Source organism: Poecilia latipinna, unplaced genomic scaffold, assembly GCF_001443285.1.
Source record: "Poecilia latipinna isolate Pla-1442-1.1 unplaced genomic scaffold, P_latipinna-1.0 Scaffold628, whole genome shotgun sequence".
Taxonomy (NCBI): Eukaryota; Metazoa; Chordata; class Actinopteri; order Cyprinodontiformes; family Poeciliidae; genus Poecilia; species Poecilia latipinna.
The window spans coordinates 247,750-257,286 of NW_015113244.1; the positions used below are offsets into that span (position 1 = coordinate 247,750).

The 9,537-nt window shown below is 46.0% G+C and overlaps 1 protein-coding gene across 8 annotated transcripts in view; it reads right to left on the reverse strand.

Annotated features, from left to right (window-relative positions):
- Positions 1-263: 263 nt before the first annotated feature.
- The window catches only part of sfmbt2 (Scm like with four mbt domains 2), a 33,821-nt gene continuing 24,547 nt past the window's right edge, over positions 264-9,537 (reverse strand). For 7 of the 8 annotated variants that reach the window (XM_015043371.1, XM_015043373.1, XM_015043372.1 and 4 more), the window contains 17 exons: positions 9,307-9,395; positions 8,782-9,031; positions 8,549-8,646; positions 8,181-8,282; positions 7,193-7,423; positions 6,383-6,509; positions 6,194-6,307; positions 6,049-6,091; positions 5,546-5,607; positions 4,821-4,960; positions 4,638-4,747; positions 3,585-3,760; positions 3,339-3,490; positions 2,276-2,443; positions 1,623-1,748; positions 1,414-1,533; positions 264-825 (listed from right to left, as the gene is read on the reverse strand). In XM_015043371.1, the coding sequence (XP_014898857.1) occupies positions 688-825; positions 1,414-1,533; positions 1,623-1,748; positions 2,276-2,443; positions 3,339-3,490; positions 3,585-3,760; positions 4,638-4,747; positions 4,821-4,960; positions 5,546-5,607; positions 6,049-6,091; positions 6,194-6,307; positions 6,383-6,509; positions 7,193-7,423; positions 8,181-8,282; positions 8,549-8,646; positions 8,782-9,031; positions 9,307-9,395 (2,246 nt within the window). In that variant the 3' untranslated portion in view covers positions 264-687. The remainder of the gene's footprint in view (positions 826-1,413; positions 1,534-1,622; positions 1,749-2,275; positions 2,444-3,338; positions 3,491-3,584; positions 3,761-4,637; positions 4,748-4,820; positions 4,961-5,545; positions 5,608-6,048; positions 6,092-6,193; positions 6,308-6,382; positions 6,510-7,192; positions 7,424-8,180; positions 8,283-8,548; positions 8,647-8,781; positions 9,032-9,306; positions 9,396-9,537) is intronic. The other variant, XM_015043376.1, reaches the window with a different exon arrangement.

The window sequence follows — 9,537 nt, forward strand, 5'->3', positions numbered from 1 at the left end:
TACAAATTAATACATAAAATGGTACAAAATATGAATTTGAAAAACAAAACCTCACTTTTTCACAGCAGATAAACAAAATCGTACAATTCACAGAAAGTCTGATGCCAGAAGCTTTGGTCAGATCACCTTTGACCTTGTTGGAAAGGTCAAAGGTGATTTTCTTGTTTCTAGAACACAATTATAAAATGAACTGCTCAGGTAAATAAAGACTAAAATGGCATCAATAATCATTTCCCCACGCATCATAGAAAAACAGCTAAAACTACAAATCCATAGAAATTTATTTTATCAAAAATATCTGCAGCACAATTGCATAGATGGACACAAAATAGCTTAGATGATTTTTCTCTTTTCTGTAACAATAAGGAGAGAGTGCAGTAAATCAAGCGTTCCAGATTCTCCTTACATACCAGGAAATAATAAATACCTCACAATATATTACTCCTTACGACTTTAGGATTAAATGTTTAGGGAACCAATCAGACGAACAGAAATAAGCCGGGATTTCCCTCCAAATAAAAAGGAAATTAAACATTTCTTCACAGATCGGCAGAGCAAACTGAACAGGAACAACACCAAAATAAATCCTTCGAGCGATCGTCTCTTCCTCTTTTTGCTTCAGGTTCAACAGATTCAAACAAAAACAGAAATGAACTATTTTGTTGTGGTAATGTGGCGACAGCAGCTTCAGGCGAACTGCTTGTAGAAGGCGACCTTAACGCGCTCGATCTGGTGGCACAGCTTGATGGCCGGGCCCAGCTTCAGGTCCATGCACTCCTGGACGGTGGGCAGCGTGAGCAGCAGCAGTGCCTGGCCGTCGATGTCCTGCAAACCACAGGACACAGGCCTCATAATCCAGACACGGGATTATTCTGCTCAGATTAGCGGCATGAACGTGGACACGTTAAACACACTTCCTCTGTTTCCATTCCTTATGTCACCTTTAGAAATGTTTTTTATTCCTGGTGAACAGTTTACGATCCCAGAACCACCCAACAGTAAAGATGGCCGCCGCAGCACTTCAGTTACCTCAGTAAAGATGGCCGCCGCAGCGCTTCAGTTACCTCAGTAAAGATGGCTGCCGCAGCGATTCAGTTACCTCAGTAAAGATGGCCGCCGCAGCGCTTCAGTTACCTCAGTAAAGATGGCCGCCGCAGCGTTTTTTTCTAAGCTTTGTCATTCGGTTCTGGTCTGTCATGTTTCTTTTATTCAAAATTTCTTTTATAGTTTTTTCGACTCAGATTTACCATGTCAGCCCTCTAGTGGCCATCTGTGGTATTACATGTTCAGATTATTCATGCAGAAATTTATTTCAGGTTTATAACATATAATTTATCGAGTCGTTCTGTGTCTGTGTGCGCTCATGTGTGTGTGTGCATATGTGTGCTTGTGCATGTGTGTGTGTGTGTGTACCTGCTCCTTGAAGATGTTGGCCAGTGATGCGCAGTCGGTGGAGTTGATGAACTGGACGACTTCGTCGACGCTCCACCCCAGCGGGTTCCGGTCCAGAACCAGCTGGCCGTCCTCCTCCACCTGAACGGATCAGAACGAGACTCTGACTGCCGGGTTCTGGTTCTGGTTCTGGTTCGACCCGGACCTGCAGGTCGGCGTCTCTGTCTCACCTTGACGTCTTTGTGCTGCTGCCTGTTGTTGTGGCTGCAGGCGGACAGGGATCGGGTCGAACGCCGGCGCCCGTCTGGAGGCTGGTGGGCGGCGCCGAACGGGCCGGAGCCAAACGATCCGAACGCCTGTTACCATAACAACCGTTACTGGATGATAAATTTGAATTATTGCCATAAGCAGTAACATTTTGGTTTAAACTATTTTCAACTAAAATAATAATAAACTTTTTTTAAGCAACATTTTAAAAATTCAAACTAAATAAACAAAACAACTAAAAGAACCAAGATGGCCGCCGGCACTGAGCCCGGTTCTGGTTCTGCTGGAGGTTTCTGTGCCCAGTATGAGGGGCTACTGTAAAGCGCCTTGTCGCCCCCTGCTGGCCAGGAGGACTGACTGCTGCCAGTCGACGACTCGATGGAATCTGCTTGACACTTTTAAACTAATTAGAATAAAAACTGAACATAATTGAACTGATTGTTGGAATTATGTGAGGCTGAATTGAAATGATTATTTTTTAGTGGTCTGACATTTTCTGTGAATTAGAAATAAACTGAAATACTGAAGTTTAAAGAGTGGCTAGCTGAGAGCAAACAAAACGATGGAAATGATTGATGGTATTAATCGATCCATTGATCAATGGTCTCAGGCTCACCGCGGCGCTGAAGGCCCTGCGCAGCGCCGCGGCCCGGCGCGGCCGCCCGCCGCCGCCGGTCGCCTCCACAGACGAGGCGTCGGTCTGGTCGTCTCGCGGTTCGGAGCTGCTGCCTTCGCTGCAGGACTGCATCAGCTCTTCATCCTCCTCCTCTTCCTCATCGCTGTCCTGAGGGACGGAGGAGAAATCAGGGTTAAAGTTCAGCTCCACAGCCCACAGCATGACACTTCTAGTACCAGCAGGTCATTTTAAAGAACCTCAGTTTTATACAGATAGAGACATGATGGAGATTAATTTATATCAATAATTCATGAATTAATATTCCTGCAAAGGTTGCTTAAAGTGCAGCAACAATCCAAGGAAACGTTTGAGTTCAACTCATTTAAAATAAAAATGCTCTTCTCTGCTTGGTGCTTTCTCAGCTTAACGCACAAAACGAGTGCAAGCATTGAAATCACATTTTACTCCGTCATTAGCTGGTGAATGTGTGAATAACGTGAGGCGGCAGTAACTGTGACTGTCTGGTTGTTTAAGTTCAGACGAGCGATAACAGAACCAACAGTGTCAGAAGCTGAACAATCTGACTCAGCAGTTTTAGCTGATAGGGAATCTGCTCCATCCTGAGTTCATTTCCAATGGGGGAAATTATGGCAAACCTTAAAGATTTAAGCCCTTTTGGTTCAAAATATTGTTAGATTTCATTTACAAAGATGTTTTTATAGTAAATCCCCAAATTCCTACATGATGATGTAGTCTGCTTTTTTGCTTCACAAAATGTATAAAGTGAAAATCTGGGTCAAATAAAGATTTGTAACTTCTGAACAGATGCATATTTTTGTATTCATAATTTTAAGAAGCATTTAATGACATCATCATGTCAGATGGACTTCAAATGTCCAGGTTTATCAGTAGCTTACAAAGTAAACGGTGTGTCTTAAGTAAAACATCTGGATTTTATAGCAAACTGTAAATAATTAAAGCTAAAATAAAAGGTGAATTCAAACGTTTATAATGAATCCGTTTCAGTGAATCAGTTCGTTGCAGATGAACTGGTTCCTCTGACCTGAGGAGATCCTGCGGCGGTGTAGTCCATGTTGGACGAGCGTCTCTTCTTCTGGACGAAGATGGCCTTCCTCTTCCTCCGTCGGCGCGCCGGCTTGGCCTCGTCTCCGCCCACCGCCTTGGGGAGCCGCCTCTTCTTACCGTAGTAATATGCTGCAGCAGAGGACAGAAGGGTGCTGCAGCAGAGGACAGAAGGGTGCTGCAGCAGAGGACAGAAGGGTGCTGCAGCCGGGTTCTGCAGACTCACTGTACTTGGTCTTGGTCTGGACGGAGCAGTTCTCGGGGCAGCTGTCGGCCCTCAGGTCGGGGCCCAACAGGTTGGGGCAGCACTGCAGCTTCACACAAACCTTCCTGCAGAAATCTGGGATCTGCTCGGCCAGGCGGACGATGCGGACGGTGGAGCGATACGTTTTCCCCTTATACCTGAGGACAGACGCAGACGAGAGGAACCTCTGATTCAGATCAACGGCTCAGAGAAACGACTGGGACGAAGCTTCAGGAGGTTGTTTACAGATTATTGTCAGATTATTTCAGCTATGCTGTGACTGAAATAATCTGACAATGAAACTAGAACTCTTTAATCAGTAAAGTAAAACTAGACCACATGTGCCAAACTGGAGGCCTGGGGCCAGATTTGGTCCGCTGTAGCTTCTCATGTGGCCCTCTGCACTATAGAGATTAAAGTTCTGTACTTTAATATTTTATCAATCAAATCAAAGCCGTTTTTATCTGTTTGATGCTGAATTACATCCATCTTACTTCAGTTTTTAAATTCAGGTAAAATCAACAGAATTTATTGGAAATTTCCTTAAAAAATGGTCAAAAACTTTGGAGTGAAGTGATGCTAACTCCAACCTGCAGGGGGCAGTGCATCTTCCGTCTACTCCACTGCTGCTTCAGCTTTACTGATGTCACCTTATCGTCTGTGATCTGATTTACTGTCATTCATGAACGTAAATATCAAAATTTATCATAAATATTTCTAAATCAGAAAATCCCCAAACAGTGGAGGAGTCCAGAAGGATCTGACTTGTTTTCAGATTATTGGATCCATACGCAGCTTTTTATTGATTTTAACTGCTTTTATCGATGCATTCCGGCCCTTTAAGAACACTGAGGATGATGAGATGAAGAAGAGATTTCCTGTGCCGCTGTGCCGTCGCTCTGGAGGAAAACGGTTCCTCCAGCAGGTTTTTCTGAACTGCAGGAAGGTGAAGCATGTGACTGACCCAAACATCAAACCCAAACATCAAACCCTGCCTGACTGGGGAGGAAGTGAGGCGCTGAGAGTTTGTCCTACTTGGCTTTGAGCGTTTCCTCCTGGCTGTCCCATCCAGGCTCCTGTAGCTGCTGCAGCTCCTTCAGGACGCGGCCCGGCTTGTAGGCGGCGTTGATCAGCATGCTGAGCAGCTGCAGCACAAACACAAACGGCGGTCAGGAGGGGGAACTGTGGCTGAGCGCGGCGCCGTCGGCTGCGGCTCACCTCCTTCAGCACCAGCGAGCATTTCCCGGGCCCCACGGCGCGCGGCAGCTCCGCGATGCGGCCCTTGTTCAGGTACGGCCCCGAGAAGCAGCGGTGGTTCACGAAAACCCGGGAGCAGCAGTAGCGTCCGTTCGCCGTGGCTGACAGGAAATAAACGGACGTTAGCAGAAGGTTAGCATGCATTCAGCCAATCAGATATTAAAGGGTTTTAGTTTCATGTGTTTCAGGCTGAACTTCGTTTCCTCCTGAATCAGCAGGAAAACCTGGAAATCCTGGATGAGCGGATGGAAGGTCGAAAAAACCAAAACAATCAATAACTAATCGATGGATGGATGCAAAAAGTGAAAAATGATGGACTGATGGACAAAAAAGGAAAAATCAATGGAAGGATGAGAAAAATAATTTAAAAAATTCAACGAATGGAAAACAAAAAATAAAAGCAACAATTTTATTTTCTCCATCGATTTTTTTAAGAATGACCAGATAAAGTAAAATTTAGTTATTTAGAAACAAACTAACGTTAAAGTAATCGATGGCTCTTCTGGTCTTGTACTGGGAACCAGTCAGATGTTGACTTGGTTGAACCCAAACTGGGACTGGACCAGTAAAGACAGAACCAGAGCCGAGGCCACGCCCACCGATTACCCAGGCTGATGAATATTCATGAGGAAGTGGAGGGATGATGATCTTGTTTAACTTGTTACATTAATTACAGGGTTAATTACCCGTATCCATGGCGACGGGCTGGCAGGCGACAACAGGAGGCGCTTCGGCCGGCGGAGCCGACCTGCAAAAAACAGAACAAGTCAGAAAGCAGTGGGGGAGGGGCGACCAAGATCGCGTGTCTCTCCTACAAATAGAAAATCAATAATAATGATAATAATAATAATGATGAGATAAAAAGCTAAATGTGAACCACGGGATCCATCTGGTGACAATTTAATGCTGGAATAAAACACCAAAAATGTTAAACACTGAAATAATTAAACATCATTTTAACACAATGGATCCAATATTTAACTGCATAAATAATGAATTGTTGACATATTTTAATAATTTTAGACTCAATTTGACCTAAAATGATTAATTTTCCTGGGATTCTTCCTAAAATTACATCCAGAAATGTTTTCAAAGTATTTTAAGTTTTGTATTTGTTTCCCGGCTGCCTCATTTCTCCAACCGGTCTTTAAGCTGATGAAACGTTTTTCAACATGGCGCCGTTTCTTACTGTTTCTCCGGCTGAACGACGGCGATCTTCTTCTGCTTCTGGCCTGCAGGACGACAGAAACACAACGAGGATTCGACGTTTTAATGCCACAGAAACAGTCGTTTTAATGCGACGGTTGCAGCTGCGTCACTGTGGCGGTACGTACAGACGGGCCTGAGCGGCGGGGTCAAAGGGTAAGAGTTGGCCTCACACCAGCCCACTGGGAAGATGTCCATGGACTCCACATCCACGATGCACTCTGACTGCGGCTGCAGCACGCCTGCAGACAGGTGGCGCTGTTTGTCACGGATCTTTTCTAACTCCTCCTCCAGAGGCAAGAGAGCAGAGGGAATACCTTCCAGCCGCAGCCACAGCAGGCGGCCGCGGACCCGACTGACCCGGGCCACACACACTTCCTCCGGCCGCGCCGGGTTCACCGCCTCCAGCCACATGTCCTCAGCAAAGCCTCGAGTGTGTCCAGTCTGGCACACACACACACACACACACACACAGAGGAGGCGGTTAGTTCAACTCTCACAGCAGGAATCTAAAATAGTTTTTTCTGTTTAGCATCAAAACTTTAACTCTTTCCTTCACGTTACCCTGCAAGAAAAGCTAAAAATAAAATATGATGAATTGAATTATTTAACGCAGCAGGCATATTTAGATTATGTTTCATTTCACACTACGACTGCAGCTCAACATGGAGTTTATAAAGAGTCAGAAATGAGCAGCAATAATTCAGATTATTCAGCCTGAGAGAAAAACGGTTTTCATTTTTCACCATGTCATTCATTCATTCATAAATATCACAATTTTAAACCAAATATTTCATAAACAAGCTAAGTATTTAACTAGAACAGCTTCAAACTAATTATTTTGTTAGCACGCTAAATATGTAGCATCTAACTAAATGATAATTAGTCTAAATAGTTAGCTCTAAGCTCCCTAGTTAGCTCTAAGCTACCTAGTTAGCTCTAAGCTACCTAGTTAGCTCCTGTACAAATGTTTCTGCTGTTCTGTTATTTTCTCCCTGACGGTTTTAATAAAAATATATTTGAATCATCTTTTGCTTTTTCTCATAATAATTTAGAGTTAGTTTTAATTTCCCAGTGAGAAATGTTTGATGATATGAGGGAACATGATCCGATATTCCCGTCCTTACATCAGGAAAGCAGGCGTCTGGCGCCGCCTCGGAGCCGCTCTGCTTCAGGTAGTCGGCCCAGTCAAAGTCCGGGCCCTCGTAGCCCCGGGGCCGCTCCAGCGCCACGCCGTTCTTCAGACACCACTGGACCGGCAGGATGCCGGGCGAGTTAGCGTGGCACACGGCGGAAAGGGGCGCGGCTTCGGCGCAGAGGTCATCCAAGGTCACCTGGAAGTAGGTGTCGCTGTAGACCTGGACAGGAAGCAGAACCGGGATTTCTCAGAGCATCTGGACTGGAAGCTCTGTTTATTAATCTGGGTTCTGATTTTTACCTCAGAGTGGCCATCTTTCTATTATTCCTATCTCAGTTTCACACAGCAGGAGCTCCTGTCTGTCCGTTTCCAAAGTTTAATCCGTTATTAATGTGTCCTAATGTGTTTTAACTTTTGACTTTTCCTGAACCTCAGGAAAACAAGCCGTTGTCACGGCAACTGCTACTGCAAATCCAAATAATCTAACTAACTTTCATAAACTATTGCTACTCTTGCTTGGTCGATTTTGCATCTAAGGAAATTTAAGGATAAATTTCAGAGATTGGAAACATTAGATTCCTAGATTATGAAGTTTATGCTAATCTGAGGATTATTAATCTGACTTTTCCCTCCAGCTGAATTCCTCTGGACCAGGAGTGGGATCAGTTTCACTGCTCTGATTGTTTTTACCATGACTAGCATATCCTGTTTCTGTGTCAGTAACTTGGATTGTGTGACCTGGGACTCATCGCGTCGTGTTAAAGTGAGAGACGTGTCTGTTAGTCACAGGACGTTTCTGGAAAAACGATGAAAGGCAGAAGAACTTTCCTCCTGATTCATTCTCTGGAATCCAACGACGTCAGGAAGGAGGCCGCCTCCACAGAAGCATGCAAAGAATCCTGCAGCGCAGCCTGGGAGGCAGCTGCGGCATGCGCTGCAGCACGGCATGGCTGCATCAGGGCGCCTCTTTAACTCACCTTGGTGACGGAAACGGGCCGGATGAGGAGCTGCTCCCACGGAGAAACCATCTCCAGCTTCATCCCGGTCCTGAAGGCGTGCCTGGGCAGGTCCGCGTGGTCCTGGTAACCATGGCAACAGCCAGAGGGTTAGCACATGTTTAATGACGCACACAGGAGAATTCAGGAAACCCAAAACGAGGAAAAACAAACGTCTGGGACATCAAGACGCCAGAACTGTGTGGATTTACCACTTCCTTATCAGCATGTATATAATTATTCACAAGGATTAACAAAAGCATCTCAACAAATTCTTAAACTGTCTTCTGAGAATCAAATGTGTTTCCCAAAATGGCCGACATGACTGAGCGGTAACCATGGCGACTGACCTTGAAGACCTCCAGTGGCACCGCGTCCTTCTGTCCGTCCGCCTGCGCGTTCTGCAGCGCCTGCTGCCAGTCACGGTCGCTAAGCAACGGCCTGAGCTCTGATTGGGCAAAGCAGGATGATGTCACAGGTCACTGTCTGACGATCCAATCAAAACCTTTTCATACCAAACAAAGCCGAGGTGCAGAGCCGGCAGTCCGGACCGGTCCTGACCCGGTTCTGATCCGGTTCTGACCTGTGGGTGGCTCCAAGGTCAGCCGGTTCTCCAGGGCCCAGCCCAGGGGGCGGAGCCTCACGTCCAGGTAGAACAGCCAGGTGTCCTGCGCCCGGTGCCGCTCGCTCAGTCCGACGGGCCGCAGCCGGAGACGGCCGCCGATGTTCTGGATCACCCGGACCGGCCAGTACAGCAGTGGGTCCGAAAGATTCTGCAGCTCCAGAACCGAGCCGGCCACGATCAGATCCACCGTGTTCTTCCCACGCAGCGGCTGGAGGAACAACGACTGGGTCAGTACGGGTCGGTTCTGATCAGTACGGGTCGGTTCTGATCAGTACGGGTCGGTTCTGATCAGTACGGGTCGGTTCTGATGTTCTGCTGGTAGAACTGGGTCCTGCTGACATCAGGACTTCTTGCTTATTTACGTGTTTAAACTTTAATAATCCCTGAAAAGTGACTAGAATGTTTTCTATTCAACCTGATCAGGTGTTTTAAACCCTGATGATGTCATAATCGAGCAGTTATCATGGGTGGACAGTCACTCACCCCCTCCAGCAGGTTGGCCGGCGCCGTTCTGGACCCGGTCAGGTCCTGAACCAGGAACTCTGTCCAGTCGCTGTATTTCTCCCTGATGGCTGCAGAAAGGATGGCATCAATAATTAGTTACTAAATAACTAAAATACATCACAAGTCAGGAGTTAAGTGATTCTTGAGAATAGGGACAAAATGGGTTTAAATTTTCCCCATTTTTTTTTTTTTATTATTTCTCAACCTTAT